Source organism: Moschus berezovskii, chromosome 17 (assembly GCF_049115385.1).
Source record: "Moschus berezovskii isolate FMDL1 chromosome 17, NW_MosBer_1.0, whole genome shotgun sequence".
Taxonomy (NCBI): Eukaryota; Metazoa; Chordata; class Mammalia; order Artiodactyla; family Moschidae; genus Moschus; species Moschus berezovskii.
Genome location: NC_142476.1, coordinates 8636894 through 8657376, shown reverse-complemented (window position 1 = coordinate 8657376; position 20483 = coordinate 8636894). Strand labels below are relative to the sequence as shown.

Sequence of the window (20483 nt, the reverse complement as noted above, 5' to 3'; positions counted from 1 at the left end):
GAGGGGGCGCTGGTACGAAGAGGTACAGGCCGTTTGTGTTGTTTTATGGTGGGGTGTTAGCACCATCTAGTGGAGTATGTTTACTTAAATTTTAGAAATGGAAACTAACGTGGACTCACAAAAGTTCCCTAACAAATGCGCCACACATTTGCAAAAACGTCAAGGAAAAGCTAGTGCTTATGGCAGAAAGTGAAGAGGAACTCAAAAGCCTCTTGATGAAAGTGAAAGAGGAGAGTGAAAAGGTTGGCTTGAAGCTCAACATTCAGAAAACAAAGATCATGGCATCTGGTCCCATCACTTCATGGGAAATAGATGGAAAAACAGTGGAAACAGTGTCAGACTTTATTTTTTTGGGCTCCAAAATCACTGCAGATGCTGACTGCAGCCATGAAATTAAAAGACGCTTGCTCCTTGGAAGGAAAGTTATGACCAACCTTGATAGTATATTAAAAAGCAGAGACATTACTTTGCCAACCAAGGTCCGTCTAGTCAAGGCAATGGTTTTTCCCTTGGTCATGTATGGATGTGAGAGTTGGACTGTGAAGAAAGCTGATCGCCGAAGAATCGATGCTTTTGAACTGTGGTGTTGGAGAAGACTCTTGAGAGTCCCTTATACTGCAAGGAGATCCAACCAGTCCATTCTAGAGGAGATCAATCCTGGATGTTCATTGGAGGGACTGATGCTAAAGCTGAAGCTGCAATACTTTGGCCACCTCATGCGACGAGTTGACTCACTGGAAAAGACTCTGATGCTGGGAAAGGTTGGGGGCGGGAGGAGAAGGGGACGACCGAGAATGAGATGGCTGAATGGCATCACCGACTCTGTGGACATGAGTTTGAGTGAACTACAGGAGTTGGTGATGGACAGGGAGGCCTGGCGTGCTGTGGTTCATGGGGTCGCGGAGAGTCGGACACGACTGAGCGACTGAACTGAACTGAACTGATGAAAGCCCACATAAGTGTTATATATTACAGAAAAATGAAGTTTCATGTGAACTTTCTCTTCTATGAAATGTAGAACATTTTCAAAATGGGATCCAGCTCAGTAGATTATTTTTTCCCCTTGTCTTTATGAAAAGAAATTCTAGAATAGAATGTAGACCATTATTATAAAACCAACTAAGAAACAAAGTTTAGCAATGAAAATAATATCAACAAATAAATATGGTTAAAAGTATCTTTGAATTTGCCATTTTTTAAGTAATGTGCTGAGCATCTACTAATGAAATCATCCTAATATCGAGAGTGCTGCTGCTAAGTCGCTTCAGTCGTGACCGACTCTGTGAGACCCAGTAGTTATATCTAAATTAAGCAGCAAGAAGTTTTGAAAAGATTATCAATTATAATAAGTAAACATTAACTTCGTTATTAATTGTATCTATTCCTCTCTTTATATGTCATTGTTAATGAATTACTTTTTCAGAAAATAAGAATCATATGGTATAGGCAGATTCTATTACTTTATACCTTTATTGTGAAGTATCAGTTCAGTTCAGTCGCTCAGTCGTGTCCGACTCTCCGCGACCCCATGAATCACAGCACGGCCTCCCTGTCCATCACCAACTCCCGGAGTTCACTCAAACTCATGTCCACAGAGTCGGTGATGCCATCCAGCCATCTCATTCTCTGTCGTCCCCTTCTCCTCCCGCCCCTAACCTTTCCCAGCATCAGAGTCTTTTCTAGTGAGTCAACTCGTCGCATGAGGTGGCCAAAGTATTGCAGTTTCAGCTTTTGCATCAGTCCTTCCAAGGAACATCCAGGATTGATCTCCTCTAGAATGGACTGGTTGGATCTCCTTGCAGTACAAGGGACTCTCAAGAGTCTTCTCCAACACTACAGTTCAAAAGCATAAAATATTTGTGTTGTATTAAAAATAATTATAACTGCCCATGAAAACAAATAGAGCTTTCTGAACATCCCAACATACCCTTGGGTCTCTTTTGGATTAATACCCCTTTCTTTCTTCCAGAAGAAAACATGATTTTAATATTTATGGTAATTATATTTTTGCTCTTCCTTCATAGTTTTTAAATGTCTATGTACATATCCCTCTTATATATGTTTGTTCTTGAATATTATGTGAATGAAATAATTTTGTAACACTTGATGTCTTCTAAATTCATGTGATTGCTATCATTTGTTTCTATATCATTTTGTGGCATTGGTGTGATATTGAAATGCAGAAACACACACAAATCTCAGTCCATTCAATAGTTGACAGACGTTGAAGCTATTTTCATTTTTAATTATGAAAAACACATATGACTATAAAATATTACTGTACATGAAAATCTAGTTTAGTGTATTCCTAGGAATAAAATAGCTCTTCAGTTCAGTTGAATCTCTCAGTCGTGTCTGACTCTTTGCGACCCCATGGACAGCAGCACACCAGGCTTCCCTGTCCATCACCAACTCCCAGAGTTCACTCAAACTCTTGTCCATCGAGTCAGTGATGCCATCCAGCCATCTCATTCTCTGTCATCCTATTCTCCTCCCGCCTTCAATCTTTCCCGGCATCAGGGTCTTTTCAAATGAGTCAGTTCTTCCCATCTTTAGCATCAGTCCTTCCAATGAACACCCAGGACTGATCTCCTTTAGAATGGACTGGTTGGATCTCCTTGCAGTCCAAGGGACTCTCAAGAGTCTTCTCCAGCACCACAGTTCAAAAGCATCAATTCTTTGGTGCTTAGCTTACTTTATTGTTCAACTCTCACATTCATACATGACCACTGGAAAAACCGTAGCCTTGACTGGACTGACCTTTGTTGACAAAATAATGCCTCTGCTTTTTAATATAGTGTCTAGGTTGGTCATAGCTTTTCTTCCAAGGAGCAAGCATCTTTTAATTTCATGGCTGTGGTCACCATCAGCAGTGATGTCGGAGCCTCAAAAAAAAATAGTCTCTCACTTTCCACTGTTTCCCCATCTGTTTGCCAGGAATTGATTGGACCAGATGCTATGATCTTAGTTTTCTGAATGTTGAGTTTTAAGCCAGTTTTTTCACTGTCTTCTTTCACTTTCATCCAGAGGCTCTTTAATTCTTCTTCACTTTCTGCCGTAAGGGTGGTGTCATCTGCATATCTGAAGTTATTGATATTTCTCCCAGCAGTCTTGATTTCAGCTTTTGCTTCATCCAGCCTGGAATTTCTCATGATGTACTCTTCATAGAAGTTAAATAAGCAGAGTGACAATATACAGCCTTGATTTACTCCTTTCCCAATTTGAAACCAGTCTGTTATTTCATGTCCAGTTCTAACTGTGGCTCCTTGACCTGCATACAGATTTCTCAGGAGGCAGGTAAGGTGGTCTGGTATTCCCATCTCTTGAAGAATTTTCCACAGTTTGTTGTGATACACACAGTCAAGGGCTTTGGTGTAGTCAATAAAGAAGATGTAGATGTTTTTTCTGGAACTCTCTTGTTTTTTCAATGTTCCAGGAGATGTTGGCAATTTGATCTCTGGTTCCCCTGCCTTTTCTAAATCCAGCTTGAACATCTGGAAGTTCATGGTTCACGGACTGTTGAAGCCTGGCTTGGAGAATTTAGAGCATTACTTTACTAGCATGTGAGATGAGTGAAATTGTGTGGTAATTCGAACCTTCTTTGACATTGCATTTCTTTGGGATTGGAATGAAAACTGACCTTTTCCAGTTCTGTGGCCACTGCTGAGTTTTCCAAATTTGCTGTCATATTGATTGCAGCACTTTAACAGCATCGTCTTTTAGGATTTGAAATAGCTCTGCTGGAAAATAGCTGAGTAATAGATAATGATATCTTTATCTTCGCTATGAGTTGCTAAGTTCCTCTCTGTCATGGGGGTTCCAATTTTCCTTCGCAACAACAGTACCTAATTCTTGTGTACCTAATTACCTGTTCTCCACATTCTTTCCAAGTAGTAGGATTTTTAAACATTAAACAATTTTGTCAATATATTATTTTATTTGCAGTTTATTATGATTTTAATTTTTATTTGCATTTTGAGCAATTTTTAATAAGTTTATTGATCACCTGGATTTTCTTTTTTGTGAAACCCTTCCAGTCTTTTACCCATTATCCTTATTTTCCTCACATGCAAGTGATACCATAGTTTTTAACTCTCTCTCTCTGACTTGTTTCACTTAGCAAAAATCCTCAAGAGTCATCCATGTTGTGGCAAATGGCACAACTGACCTCTTCATATGGCTGAATAATATTCCACTATACATATAAAGAAAGAGCATTTTCTTTGTCCATTCAGTCCTCAAGGGTCACTTAGGTTGTTTCTTTCTCTTGGCTATTCTAAGTAATGCTGCAGTGAGGACGGGAGTGCAAATATCTAAGATACTAATTTACTAAAGACCATTGACTTTGAACTATACTTAATCCACTTCTATCCAATAAAATTTTTATTTTTTAATTTATTTTTTTATTGGAGGCTAATTATTTTACAATATTATATTGTTTGGTTTTGCCATACATTGACATGAATCCGCCCTGGGTGTACATGAGTTCCCCCTCCTGAACCCCCCTCCCACCTCCCTCCCCCCTTTATCCTCCCTCTGGGTCATCCCCGCACACCAGCCCTGAGCATCCTGTAACATGCATTGACCCTGAACTGGTGATTCGTTTCACATATGACAACATACATGTTTCAATGCCATTCTCCCAAATCATCTCACCCTCACCCTCTCCCACAGAGTCCCAAAGACTGTTCTATACATCTGTGTCTCTTTTGCTGTCTCGCAATCCTGGGTGTTCATTGGAAGGACTGATGCTAAAGCTGAAACTGCAATACTTTGGCCACCTCATGCGATGAGTTGACTCACTGGAAAACTCTGATGCTGGGAAAGGTTGGGGGCAGGAGGAGACGGGGACGACAGAGAATGAGATGGCTGAATGGCATCACCGACTCTGTGGACATGAGTTTGAGTGAACTCTGGGAGTTGGTGATGGACAGAGAGGCCTGGCGTGCTGTGATTCATGGGGTCGCGGAGAGTCGGACACGACTGAACGACTGAACTGAACTGAACTGATACAGGGTTATCATTTGCATCTTTCTAAATTCCATATATATGCATTAGTGTACTGTATTGGTCTTTTTCTTTCTGGCTTACTTCACTCTGTATAATAGGCTGCAGTTTCATCCACCTCATTAGAACCGATTCAAATGCATTCTTTTTAATGGCTGAGTAATACTCCATTGTGTATATGTACCAAAGCTTTCTTATCCATTCATCTGCAGATGGACATCTAGGTTGCTTCCATGTCCTGGCTATTATAAACAGTGCTGCAATGAACATTGGAGTACATGTGTCTCTTTCAATTCTGGTTTCCTCGGTGTGTATGCCCAGGAGTGCAATTGCTGGATCATATGGCAGTTCTATTTCCAGTTTTTTGAGGAATCTCCACACTGTTCTCCATAGTGGCTGTACTAGTTTGCATTCCCACCAACAGTGTAAGAGAGTTCCCTTCTCTCCACACCCTCTCCAGCATTTATTGCATGTAAACTTTTGGAAGCAGCCTTTCTGACTGGTGTGAAATGGTATCTCATTGTGGTTTTGATTTGCATTTCTCTGATTATGAGGGATGTTGAGCATTTTTTCATGTGCTTGTTAGCCATCTGTATGTCTTCTTTGGAGAAATGTCTGTTTAGTTCTTTGGCCCATTTTTTGATTGGGTCACTTATTTTTCTGGAATTGAGCTGCAGGAGCTGCTTGTATATTTTGGAGATTAATCCTTTATCAGTTGCTTCATTTGCTATTATTTTCTCCCATTCTGAAGGCTGTCTTTTCACCTTACTTATAGTTTCCTTTGCTGTGCAGAAGCTTTTGATTTTAATGAGGTCCCATTTGTTTATTTTTGCTTTTATTTCCAATATTCTGGGAGGTGGGTCTTGGAGGATCCTGCTGTGATTTATGTGGGAGAGTGTTTTGCCTACGTTCTCCTCTAGGAGTTTTATAGTATCTGGTCTTACAATTAGCTCTCTAATCCATTTTGAGTTTATTTTGGTGTATGGTGTTAGGAAGTGTTCTAGTTTCATTCTTTTACAAGTGGCTGACCAGTTTCCCAGCACCACTTGTTAAAGAGACTGTCTTTTCTCCATTGAATATTCTTGCCTCCTTTGTCAAAGATAAGGTGTCCATAGGTGCATGGATTAATCTCTGGGCTTTCTATTTTGTTCCACTGATCTATATTTCTGTCTTTATGCCAGTACCATACTGTCTTGATGACTGTGGCTTTGTAGTAGAGCCTGAAGTCCGGCAGGTTAATTCCCCCAGTTCCATTCTTCTTCTTCAAGATTGCTTTGGCTATTTGAGGTTTTTTGTATTTCCATACAAATTGTGAGATTATTTGTTCTAGCTCTGTGAAAAATATCGTTGGTAGCTTGATAGTTATTGCATTGAATGTATAAATTCCTTTGGGTAGTATACTCATTTTCACAATATTTATTCTTCCAATCCACGAACATGGTATATTTCTCCATCTATTAGTGTCTTCTTTGATTACTTTCACTAGTGTTTTATAGTTTTCTATGTACAAGTCTTTTGTTTCCTTAGGTAGATATATTCCTAAGTATTTAATTCTTTTCATTGCAACAGTGAATGGAATAGTTTCCTTAATTTCTCTTTCTATTTTCTCATTATTAGTGTATAGGAATGCAAGGGATTTCTGTGTGTTGATTTTATATCCTGCCACTTTACTGTAATCATTGATTAGCTCTAGTAGTTTTCTGGTAGAGTCTTTAGGGTTTTCTGTGTAGAGGATCATGTCATCAGCGAACAGTGAGTTTTACTTCCTCTTTTCCAATTTGTATTCCTTTTATGTCTTTTTCTGCTCTGATTGCTGTAGCCAAAACTTCCAGAACTATGTTGAATAGTAGTGGTGAGAGTGGGCACCCTTGTCTTGTTCCTGACTTTAGGGGAGATGCTTTCAGTTTTTCACCATTGAGGATAATGTTTGCTGTGGGTTTGTCATATATAGCTTTTATTATGTTGAGGAATGTCCTTTCTATTCCCACTTTCTGGAGGGTTTTTATCATAAATGGATGTTGAATTTTGTCAAAGGCTTTCTCTGCATCTATTGAGATAATCATATGATTTTTATTTTTCAGTCTGTTAATGTGATGTATTATGTTGATTGATTTGTGGATATTGAAGAATCCTTGCATTCCTGGGATAAAGCCCACTTGGTCATGTCTATTCAATAAAATTACTGCTATGTTTGAGTTAAAATCTAACATTCAATCCCCATTTCTGTATTTTTTCCTCTCTCTGACCTTGCCATCTTTTGATTTAGTTATTTCTTGCTATTTAATCTTTTCCTGTCAAGCAGGATGGCATTTTAATCTAAATTCTGCTTCTATAATTTTGGCAGTTAACTTAGAAATTAAAATATGCCTTCTTCTCAAAGTTTGGTATTCATCTATCAGCCAGGGTTCAACTAGAGAAACATAATAGTCAAAGTTTTTCACCTATGTATCTATCTATCTGGCTTCCCTGGTGGCACAGTGGTAAATAATCGCCTGCCAGTGCAGAAGGTACAGATTCAATCCTGGGGTCAGATTGACGGGGTCGGAAAGACCCCCTGCAGTAGGAAATGGCAACCCACTGTAGGATTCAGTCCAGGGGGTTCCAAAAGAGTCAGACACGACTTAGCAGCTAAGGAAAAACAAAAATCTTTTTACCTACCTAACTGCCTATCAAGATAGAGATCAATCAGAAGAAAGAAGCTCTCTAATGCAATTGTGGCTGTTTATTGTTGTTCAGTCCCTGAATCGTGTCCTACTCTTGCGACCCAATGTGACACACCAGGCACCTCTGTCCATGAGATTTCCCAGGCAATAATACTGGTTCAGTTCAGTTCCGTTCACTTGCTCAGTTGTGTCAAACTCTGCGACTCCATGAACTGACGCACGCCTGGCCTCCCTGTCCATCGCCAACTCCTGGAGTTTACTCAAACTCATGTCCATTGAGTCAGTGATGCCATCCAACCATCTCATCCTCTGTCATCCCCTTCTCCTCCTGCCCTCAATCTTTCCCAGCATCAGGGTCCTTTCAAATGAGTCAGCTCTTCACATCAGGTAGCCAAAGTATTGGAGTTTCAGCTTCATCATCAGTCCTTCCAATGGATATTCAGGACTAATTTTCTTTAGGATAAACAGGTTGGATCTCTTTGCAGTCCAAGGGACTCTCAAGAGTCTTCTCCAACACCACAGTTCAAAAGCATCAGTTCTTCAGTGTTCAGCTTTCTTTATAGTCCAACTCTCACATCCATACGTGACTATTGGAAAAACCAGTTTCGACTAGACAGACCTTTATTGGCAAAGTAATGTCTCTGCTTTTTAATATGCTATCTAGGTTGGTCATAACTTCTATTCCAAGGAGCAAGAGTCTTTAAATTTCATGGCTGAAGTCACCATCTGCAGTGATTTTGGAGCCCCCCAAAATAAAAGTCTTCCACTGTTTCCGCATCATCAATTTGCCATGAAGTGATGGGACCAGATGCCATGATCTTAGTTTTCTGAATGTTGAGTTTTAAGCCAACTTTTTCACTCTCCTGTTTCAGTTTCATCAAGAGGCCCTTTAGTCCTTCTTCACTTTCTGCCATAAGGGTGGTGTCATCTGCATATCTGAGGTTATTGATATTTCTCCCAGCAATCTTGATTCCAGCTTGTGCTTTGTCCAGCCCAGCGTTTCTCATGATGTACTCTGCATAAAAGTTAAATAAACAGAGTGACAATATACAGCCTTGACGTACTCCTTTTCCTATTTGGAACAAGTCTGCTGTTCCATGTCCAGTTCTAACTGTTGCTTCCTGACCTGCATACAGATTTCTCAAGAGGTAGGTCAGGTGGTCTGGTATTCCCATCTCTTGAAGAATTTTCCACAGTTTGTTGTGATCCATACAGTCAAAGGTTTTGGACAGTCAATAAAGCAGAAATAGATGTTTTTCTGGAACTCTCTTGCTTTTTTGATGATCCACCATATTTAGTCATTTGATCTCTGGTTCTTCTGCCTTTTCTAAATCCGCTTAAACATCTGGAAGTTCACGGTTCATTACTATTGAACCCTAGCTTGGTGAATTTTCGGCATTACTCTACTAGCATGTGAAATGAGTGCAATTGTGCAGTAGTTTGAACATTGTTTGACATTGCCTGTCTTTGGGATTAGCATGAAAACTGACCTTTTCTGGTCCTGTGGCCACTGCTGAGTTTTCCAAATTTGCTGGCATATTGAGTGAAGCACTTTCACTGCATCATCTTATAGAATTTAAAATAGCTCAACTGGAATTCCATCACCTCCACTAGCTTTCTTCATTGTGATGCTTCCTAAGGCCCACTTGACTTCACATTCCAGGATGTTTGGATCTAGGTGAGTGATCACATTGCAGGTTACCTGGGCTGTGAAAATCTTTTTTGTATAGTTCTTCTGTGTATTCTTGCCACCTCTTCTTAATATCTTGTGCTTCTGTTAGGTCCATACCATTTCTTTCCTTTTTTGTGCCCATCTTTGCATGAAATGTGCCCTTGGTTTATCTGATTTTCTTGAAGAGATCGCTAGCCTTTCTCATTCTATTGTTTTCCTCTATTTCTTTTCATTGATCACTGAGGAAGGCTTTCTTATCTCTCCTTGCTATTCTTTAGAACTCTGCATTCAAATGGGTATATCTTTCCTTTTCTCCTTTGCTTTTGGCTTCTCTTCTTTTCTAAGCTATTTGTAAGGCCACCTCAGACAGCCATTTTGCTTTTTTGCATTTCTTTTTCTTGGGGGTGGTCTTGATCCCTGTCTCCTGTACAAATTCACGAACCTCCATCTTTAGTTTTCAGGCACTCTGTCTATCAGATCTAGTCCCTTAAATCTATTTCTCACTTCCACTGTATAATTGTAAGGGATTTAATTTAGGTCATATCTGAATGGTCTAGTGGTTTTCCCTACTTTCTTCAATTTAAGTCTGAATTTGGCAATAAGGAGTTCATGATCTGAGCCACAGTCAATCCTGTTCTTGTTTTTGCTGACTCTATAGAGCTTCTCCGTCTTCGGCTACAAAGAATATAATCAATCTGATTTCAGTATTGACCATCTGGTGATGTTCATATGTAGAGTCTTCTGTTGTGTTGTTGGAAGAAGGTGTTTGCTATGACCAGTGCATTCTCTTGTCAAAACTCTATTAGCTTGTTCCCTGTTTCATTCTGTATTCCAAGGCCAAATTTGCCTGTTACTCCAGGTGTTTCTTGACCTTGTACTTTTGCATCCAGTCCCCTATAATGAAAAGGACATATTTTTTTGGTGTTAATTCTAGAAGGTCTTATAGGTTTTCATAGAACCATTCAACTTCAGCTTCTTCAGCATTACTGGTCGGGGCATAGACTTGGATTACTGTGATATTGAATGGTTTGCCTTGGAAATGAACAGAGATCATTTTGTCATTTTTCAGATTGTATCCAAGTACTGCATTTCAGAGTCTTTTATGAACTGCCCTTTCCTTCTCTATGGGATCTTCCCAGATCAGGGATAAAAGCCACATTTCCTGCATTAGCAGGAAGATTCTTTACCTTGGAGACACCAGGGAAGCCTGCACTGTGGGTGAGCAGGTCTAAACTTCATAGGGCAGCTATCAGAAAGGGTGGAGCACAGGTAAAGAAGCTGATTCCACTGTACAGTTTCTTCTCTCTTTTGGATCAGGTTTAGCACTGCTTTAAAAGCCATTCAAGTGATTTAATCAGGCCTACACCAGTTATCCAGGATAATCAGCTTGTTTAAAATTAAGTGTTTAGGATTATATCTGGTCATGTAGCTTCTCAGCTGGAGAAGGCAATGGCAAGCCATTCTAGTACTCTTGCCTAGAAAATCCCATGGATGGAGGAGCCTGGTAGGCTGCAGTCCGTGGGGTCACTAAGGGTCGGACACGACTGAGAGACTTCACTTTCACTTTTCACTTTCACACATTGGAGAAGGAAATGGCAACCCACTCCAGTGTTCTTGCCTGGAGAATCCCAGGGACGGGGGAGCCTGGTCGACTTCTGTCTATGGGGTCACACAGAGTCAGACATGACTGAAGTGACTTAGCAGCAGCAGCAGCAGCTTCTCAGCAGTACCTAGATTAGTGTTGGTTTAAATAACTGAGGATGGATGCCCAGTCAGGCTGACCCCTCATCAAAGCTATCACACCAGGTTCATATCTCTTCATTCCTCTGGACTTTGTTATCCTTAAAGTTATATCCTTCACTTTCTGTTCTCTTCTCTCAATTAACACTTGGTTGTCCTGTATTTTATGTATATGTATGTGTGTGTGAGTATATATGTATTTTAAATTACAGAAGACTACAGTTTTATTGTTTCTCAGTTGGTATTCTCTTAGACTTATTTGTTTAGGTACTGCTTTTGTTTTTCTTTCATTACAAACCTTATATCTGGAGATAGTTTTCCTTTTTCTAAAGTACATATTTTATTTTCCCTTAATGTGACTCTATAAAGCAAATTCTCTCACATTCTATTAATTGAAATCTTGAACATTAAAAAATTATTTCTTTATGTAGAATTCTGAGTAGACAATTATTGCTTTATGCAGATAGAAGTGATAAGTTAACATCTTCTGGTTTCCATTACTGCTTCTGAAAAGTCAGCTTTAAGTACTGAGCATTCTCATCCTTGATCACTAGTCAATTCAGTTCAGTTCAGTCACTCAGTCGTGTCCAACTCTTTGCGACCCCATGAATCAGGCACGCCAGGCCTCCCTGTCCATCACCAACTCCCGGAGTTCACTCAACCTCATGTCCATCGAATTGGTGATGCCATCAAGCCATCTCATCCTCTATTGTCCCCTTCTCCTCTTGCCCCCAATCCCTCTCAGCATCAGAGTCTTTTCCAATGAGCCAACTCTTCGCATGAGGTGGCCAAAGTATTGGAGTTTCAGCTTCAACATCAGTCCTTCCAATGAACACCCAGGACTGATCTCCTTTAGAATGGACTGGTTGGGTGTCCTTGCAGTCCAAGGGACTCTCAAGAGTCTTCTCCAACACCACAGTTCAAAAGCATCAATTCTTCAGCACTCAGCTTTCTTCACAGTCCAACTCTCACATACATCCATGACCACTGGAGAAACCATAGCCTTGACTAGACAGACCTTGGTTGGCAAAGTAATATCTCTGCTTTTTAATATGCTATCTAGGTTGTTCATAACTTTCCTTTCAAGGAGTAAGCGTCTTTTAATTTCATGACTGCGATCACCATCTGCAGTGATTTTGAAGCCCCCAAAAATAAAGTCTGACACTGTTTCCACTGTTTCCCCATCTATTTCCCATGAAGTGATGGGACCAGATGTCATGATCTTAGTTTTCTGAATGTTGAGCTTTAAACCAACTTTTTAACTCTCCTCTTTCACTTTCATCAAGAGGTTTTTAGTTCCTCTTCACTATAGTATGTCTTTATTAGAAACAAAAAGTCTATAATACCTTCCCCCTTATCTTATGCTAATATTTACCCATATGATTAAATATTCCCCAAAATAGAATTGTCAAAAGCCATAAAATATTTCCTCAGGTGAATGTACCACAATATGAAAATATTCATATTAACATATCTTATTTTTTCCACTATAAAGATGTTGGAATGAACATCTTGTACATAAGAATCTTAGAAAAACTTTCATTATTGCTTTGGAATCTTTTTTTCAGTTTGAAATTCTTTAGTTTACATGAGCATTTATAAGATTCTTTATAAATGTCATCAAATTGCTTTAGTCATTTATACCTCTAATTTTATTTAAAATAATATTTATAACATTTCTTTTTCTACAAAATCGGGTGTCATTCCCTTTACATTTTTGTCATTGAAATTTGTCCAAAAACATCACTTACACTTAATTGTCATGTCTGACTTTAGTAATGGTTATGTTGTCAGCCATTCTTAAGAAAATGTTCTATCATCCTCCTGTATTTTTCTTTTGGTTGTGTCAGTGCTTTTGTTATTGTAAGAAGTACTTTTGTGTGGAAAATAATTTTGCAGATGATTTTCCTTTGAATCTTGTGTAGATTAAATCTTCATAAATAGAATTTTAATTAAAAACATTCTAATATGTGTATACTTTTTGCAATTTACTTTATTCCCTGAATTCATGAGTTTCCTAATGACAGTTTTCTGAGAAAAGTAGGGATTCGATTTTATTCCTTTTTATCTTCAGTGGTTTCTAATTGCTAGAGTGCCAGAGTAGGTTTCAATTTGAGATTGTCAATCACATTTACACATACACTTGACCACTCCAGCGCCAAGGTTACTGAGGTTCAAGGGATTATATAGAATAGGTGGTAGAGCAGACTGTACAAGAGCTTGATGAAGATTTCAGACACCTGGATATGTCATCTTTCTGAATACATACTCAATAACTTCCTTACCAGAGTGACAACACTTTGCCTCCGTATCCACTGTTGTTTCTTCAAACCTCAGAATCAGTTCAGTTCAGTTCAGTCGCTCAGTCGTGTCCGAGTCTCTGCGACCCCATGAATCACAGTGCGCCAGGCCTCCCTGTTTATCACCAACTCCCGGAGTTCACTCAACCTCATGTCCATCGAATTGGTGATGCCATCAAGCCATCTTATCCTCTATCGTCCCCTTCTCCTCTTGCCCCCAATCCCTCCCAGCATCAGAGTCTTTCCAGTGAGTCAACTCTTTGCATGAGGTGGCCAAAGTATTGGAGTTTCAGCTTTAGCATCAGTCCTTCCAATGAACACCCAGGACTGATCTCCTTTAGAATGGACTGGTTGGGTGTCCTTGCAGTCCAAGGGACTCTCAAGAGTCTTCTCCAACACCACAGTTCAAAAGCATCAATTCTTCGGCGATCAGCTTTCTTCACAGTCCAACTCTCACATCCATACATGACCACTGGAAAAACCATAGCCTTGACTAGACAGACCTTGGTTGGCAAAGTAATGTCTCTGCTTTTTAATATGCTATCTAGGTTGTTCATAACTTTCCTTCCAAGGAGTAAGTGTCTTTTAATTTCATGGCTGCAATCACCATCTGCAGTGATTTTGGAGCCCAGAAAAATAAAGTCTGACACTGTTTCCACTGTTTCCCTCAACCTAGTGCCTAATATTTCCTGAATTTAAGAAAGACTGTGCTGTGCTGTGCTTATCTGCTCAGTCGTGTCTGAGTCTGTGACCCCATGGACTGTAGCCCATCAGGCTCCTCTGTCCATGGGGACTCTTCAGATAAGAATATGGAGTGGATTGCCTTGCCCTCCTCCAGGGGATTTTCCCAACCCAAGAACTGAACCCAGGTCTCCCACACTGCAGCGAATTCCTTACTGTCTGAGTCACCAGCGAAGCCCAAGAATACTGGAGTGGGTAGCCTATTCTTTCTCCAAGGGGATCTTTCCAACCCAGGGTTTGAACCCGGGTCCTCCTGAATTGGAGAAGGAAATGGCAACCCACTCCAGTGTTCTTGCCTGGAGAATCCCAGGGACGGGGAAGCCTGGTGGGCTTCCGTCTATGGGGTCGCATAGAGTCAGACACGACTGAAGCGACATAGCAGCAGTAGCAGCAGCAGCAGCAGCAGCAGCAGCAACAGCAGCAGCAGCAGCCTCCTGAATTGCAGGTGGATTCTTTACCAGCTAAGCTACCAGGGAAGCCCTTAGGAAAGAGCAGAATTATAGAATTCAGTATAGCACTTAAAAATAATATAGTAAAGCGTTAACCATTTATCTTGAAAGTTATTCTTACAAATCTAAGTAGACTTAATTTTTGTAAGGTAAAAAATATATATTAAGACTTACATTGGATGAAACTGTATAGGCTTTTTTAAAGCAAAAATAACCTAAAAATACTGCATTTTTCATTGTATTTAAACACCTATTTGTTTTTGTTTTTTGTAGACTGTAAAGAATCGCCTCCCAGAAAAGAAACAGAAATCCTGTCAGGTTCTTGGACTGAACAAACATATCGAGAGGGCACTCAGGCTACATATAAATGCCGCCCTGGATACAGAACTCTAGGGAGTATCGTAATGGTGTGCAGGGGTGGAAAATGGGTGTCTCTCCATCCATCGAGGATATGTCGGAGTAAGTAATTCCTACTTTTGTGAAACCTGTGAAAAGTTATGAAAATAAATATTTAATTAATAAATAAGTATGTAATAAATACTATTGTGGCAATACTGGCTGAATTCTATCACTAGTGTCATTTAAATACAAAGCGATATATCCTCATCATTCTTAAAAAGGGGTTGTCATCTTCCAAAATTAAAAAAAAAGCATACAGATAACTTTGGCATTTTTCACTTTTCTATATTTTCAATTCTGTCCTCTAAAACAATATCAAATATCCCTGTTCTTGAACTCCTATGTAAATTGTTCCTCCCTGTGCTACATGCTAACAATATTCTTTTTCTTTTTCATTTTAGAAAAACCGTGTGCACACCCTGGAGACACTCCATTTGGTTCCTTCCATCTTGCAGAAGGAACTCAATTTGAATATGGTGCAAAGGTTGTTTATACGTGTGATGAGGGGTATGTCATCAATAGAAAGAGCAGTTTATAATTCAAATCTTTCATACTGGAAAGAGTAAATAGTAACTGATCTTATTTATGTGTTTAAGGTTATTATATTTTTCTATGAGCATTTTTATAAGTAACATACAAGTAATCTGAAAATGTAAACTATAATGAAAATGATTATATTTGGATAATATGATCATCTCCTCAACATTGAAAAATTAAAGTGAGTTATAATTACTCTGGTAGAGTATAGTTACAGGAGAGTGGGAAAGTGTACACATTTAAATAAAAATTCTCTGCAATGAGTCCTCTTCGCATCCTATTATGTGCAGAATAAGAATTCCGGATGCTAGGAAAGGTTGGGGGTGGGAGGAGAAGGGGACGACAGAGAGTGAGATGGCTGGATGGCATCACCGACTCTGTGGACATGAGTTTGAGTGAACTCCGGGAGTTGGTGATGGACAGGGAGGCCTGGCGTGCTGTGATTCATGGGGTCGTGGAGAGTCGGACACGACTGAGCGACTGAACTGAACTGAACTGATCTCAGGGGCAGTGGGAATGGTAACAAAATTAGACAAAGTGGATCTATTTTGATAAAGTTTTATACAGTTTATGAGAAATCAGACTAACTGAACACTGAAATAATAACTATCATTCTTTAAGTTTCCACAATCTGTAAATTACACGTATCTTGCAGACATTCTTAGTTTCCACAATCTGTAAATTACGCTTATCACGCAGACCAAAAATGCTGCTATGCTCAGAAGAGGTGACTTTGTGCCTTCTAAGCACCTGCTGGATTCCCACAGCTCAGCTGATCTTAACCCTGTGTTGTTACCTCCGCAGCGTTCTTTCTTTCTTGTGATTCCCAGCACCTTGTTTCGAAGAAAGTTTTATACATAGGAAAACTGGATCATTGTACTTTTATACTACATAAATATCCACAGGGTGAAGAAATTACACGTGGAATCATTATTCACTTTCCATTCATTTCTTGATTTGAGGCAATAGAATATTTTAGAACTTAGGCTTTGAAGTAAGCTCGTATTCCAAAACTCTACCACTTAATAACTATATGTATTAAAAAAAATTTCCTCACTTACAAAAGCAGAAACGTATCAAGCGCATCACGGGCTTGGTGGGAGAAATCAGCACTGCAGGCAAAGCAAGCAGGGCTGCGTTTCGGGGTCTCCTCAGCCGGAGCCGGCGGGAGGCGCAGGCTCAGGCCCCGGAGCTGGCGGGCGGCGGGGGCTCAGGCCCCGGAGCGCGGCGGGCGGCGCAGCGTCAGCACAGGGCCCCGCAGCGCGGCAGGCGGCGCGGCGTCAGCACAGGGCCCCGGCTCAGGCGCCCGCACGGCCATTTTGAAGTGGGAACGCCGTCTGGCTCTGAGGCTTCGGCGCGCGGGACCCTGCGAGCCTGCTGAAGGAAACTTAGTGCGGAGGGGAAAGAAGGGCAGATTTATTCCCCAGGTTCTAATTTTATTCCCCAGAAATTTGAATTTCCAGGGTTTTCTGGTGACACTCGGAGGATCTGTGTGGAATTTCACAGTACTCCGGAGAGAGGTTTGCGCGAATGACTGGGTCCCTGGGGGAAAATAGTCTGCAGGAAATGTTCCTCTGCTACTCAGTTCAGGCGCTCAGTCGTGTCCGACTCTCCGCGACCCCATGAATCACAGAGCCAGAGAAGAACCTTTGACAGTCAGTTGTCTTGTTCCTTCATGTGACAGGTGCACAGAGTAAAAGTTTGAGTTCAAGTTCCCGTGACTACCATTTACTCTACTGAAACGATTTCTTCCCTTAGCGAATTAGGAACAAATCAACCCCAATCCAAGAAGACCAAGTGTTTTATGAAGGAGAGACTTTCTTTTACTTGTGTAACTAGCAGGACAGCTCTCATTCAGGGTCAAAGGAAATGTTTGTCCAGGTACAATTCTTTAGAAGCTTATTAGAGGCTTTTTTTTTTTTTTTTCAAAATTCTCTTACTTGTGGTTATCAAAATGCCTTTGCTTATTTATTTTTTGATTAAAAAAATTTTTTTTTTGCTTCCAATTGTCAAATGTAATAAATTTGAGAAGGATTTTTTTTTTTAAAAGCTTTCTATTTTGTATGGAGAAGGAAACGGCAACCCACTACAGTATTCTTGCCTGGAGAATCCCGTGGACAGGGCAGCCTGATGGGCTGCCGCCCATGGGGTTGCAGAGTCAGACACGAGTGAAGCGACTTACCATGCATGCATGCGTGCATTGGAAAAGGAAATGGTAACCCATTCCAGTATTCTTGCCTGGAGATTCCCAGGGACAGAGGAGCCTGGTGGGCTACCATCTATGGGGTCGCACAGATTCGGGCACGACTGACATGACTTGGCAGCAGCAGCATTATTTTGTATTGAAAGATAGCCACTAACAACGTTGTGATAGTTTCAAGATCACAGCAAAGGAACTCAGCCATATACATACGTGGATACATACGAATCCATTCTCCCCAAACTCCCCTCCCATTCAGGCTGCCACATGACATTGAGCATAGTTCCCTGTGCAAGTACAGCATCTTTGGTTTGAAGTTCAGGCTTGATGAGTTAGTACAATTTGATACTGAATGACTTCTGTAAGCGGGCTTGACTTGGTGACCACACTCTGGAAAGCATTGCCAGGATGGAGATGGGAGATGGAGACAAGTGCTGACAATAAGCTACACTGAAACATTCTTGCTAGCACGGTCCTTGATCATGTTAAAAAAAAAAGCACAAAGTGCCCAGAAAATATCACAATCGTGGAGAGTAGGACTATGGATCAGTTCAGTTCAGTTGCTCAGTCGTGTCCGACTCTCTGCGACCCCATGAATCACAGCACGCCAGGCCTCCCTGTCCATCACCAACTCCTGGAGTTCACTCAAACTCATGTCCACAGAGTTGATGATGTCATCCAGCCATCTCACTCTCTGTGGTGTTGGAGAAGACTCTTGAGACTCCCTTGTACTGCAAGGAGATCTAATCAGTCCATTCTAAAGGAGATCAATCCTGGGTGTTCATTGGAAGGACTGATGCCAAAGCTGAAACTGCAATACTTTGGCCACCTCATGAGAAGAGTTGACTCACTGGAAAAGACTCTGATGCTGGGAAAGGACTATGGATAGAAATATGGAAAAAGAGTGGACTGGGGTAACATACAGTGAACTGTTGTTTACTGCTTTTATCATGATCTCATGTTTTTATCTTTGATTTTGTTGATAGTTCATGGAGCTTATTACATTGTTAAGTGTACCTCATTAACTGATGAGTTTGTGTCAGGAACCAAGGATTTTGATAATTCAAGTCCATGCACCTGAGGGCTTAATTAAGGGCCTTTCCTGAGGACGGAGGGAAGCATGTGCTCTTATTAATAGTTTTCCTTGAAATAGAGTTTCTGGATATTTGAAATGGTATCAAACTTAAAACTACACATGAACACACAGCTCACAATTCTGTTATTTTTGATTTTCAGGTATCAGATGCTGGGTGAGATGAATTTCCGTGAATGTGACACAAATGGATGGACCAATGATATTCCCACATGTGAAGGTAGATGTAAAACTTATTTACAAGTATATTAAAGCATATATTTAAATATGAATTTTTTTGGGAAATGTCTTACATTAAATATTCTTTAAGTCTGTAATTAACTATTTCTTACTCAAATTATTTTTGTGGATTCTACTATAGTACAGAGTTGGATCTAATCTTTTATTGCTATGTTGTTAAGTGTTTCAATAACCAAATATAAATACAGGTTCATCTAATTTAATAGTGCAAGTATTACAGACTACAAAAAAAAAATCTAAGATTTGTTTTTCATTTTGGATTCTAACCACTGGGAATAACACACATATCACATTAAAATGAAGATGGGAGTTTCAGCTTTATTAATGAAAGAGCACTCAGCCAAAAAACCACCCCAATGCAAGGATCTCTGATAACAGGTTAACTGGAGAACATGGTTTAGACATCTCCTTCCTCCTACCTGACAAGGGGAGTTTTCCTATGGTTTTAGTTTACTGAAAAGAGCCAGAAACTAAGGAAGAGCTCTGCCCTTTCTTACTGATCCATAAAGCAAGCAGAGAGAATGGAAAAATTGCACATCCTGTTTTCAGATTTTAAACCACTGATTACAATCTGTAGCCATCATGAAAATAAGAGTCCCTTTGCTGTCCACCTGAAACTATCACAACATCGTTAATTGACTATACTCCAATATAAAATAAAAAGAATAATCTGTAGTCATCATGAAAATAACTTTTCCTAGTTCAATGGTGATGAGTAAGTAAAGAGGAAAAAGGAGAGGGAAATGCAAGGCAGAGAGAGGAAGGAAGGAAAGAGAGAGAAAAAGACAGAGGCAGAGGAATAAGGAAAGAAGAAAAGTGATCACTCAAAATTCCTGTTTTCTGAAAGAAGGGTGGGAGATCTTTCATCAAAAGAAACGAGAGGAAGTGGATAAATGTTCTAGGGAACATCCATATTGGAATGATTTGGCGTGCTTCTTAAAAACTGAAATTTTTGGATCGTAAAGATCGACTGAATCAGTGTTCCTTGGATGATAGGGCAGGGATCTAGCCACAGAATTTCCATTTAACAAGCATCCTGGGAGATTCTATTGTAAAATAAAGTTGACTATCTTAAACCTAAGTGATACTGGAAAATAATAAGGAAAATTTAAAAAGTGTTCTAGTTATTTTGATACAGAAAAAGAAGAAAAATTAAAGACTATTTATTTAAAGAAGTACACATAATCAGAAAGTTTGCTTTTACACTTTTTAAGAATGCAGTTTTGTTATTGTGGGACTTAAATGGAAATTTTGTATTTAAGTATCCCCAACTGTATATTGTCACCCTGCTTATTTAACTTATATGCAGAGTACATCATGAGAAACGCTGAGCTGGAAGAAGCACAAGCTGGAATCAAGATTGCCGGGAAAAATATCAATAACCTCAGATATGCAGATGACACCACCCTTATGGCAGAAAGTGAAGAGGAACTCAAAAGCCT

General features: G+C 40.0%; 1 protein-coding gene across 2 annotated transcripts in view; it reads left to right on the top strand.

The window, feature by feature from the left end:
• Positions 1-20483, top strand: part of CFH (complement factor H) — a 146662-nt gene that overhangs the window by 8772 nt on the left and 117407 nt on the right. For both annotated transcript variants that reach the window (XM_055419936.2, XM_055419935.2), the window contains exons 2-4: positions 14846-15031; positions 15373-15478; positions 18945-19021. In XM_055419936.2, coding sequence (XP_055275911.1) covers positions 14846-15031; positions 15373-15478; positions 18945-19021 — 369 coding nt within the window. The remainder of the gene's footprint in view (positions 1-14845; positions 15032-15372; positions 15479-18944; positions 19022-20483) is intronic.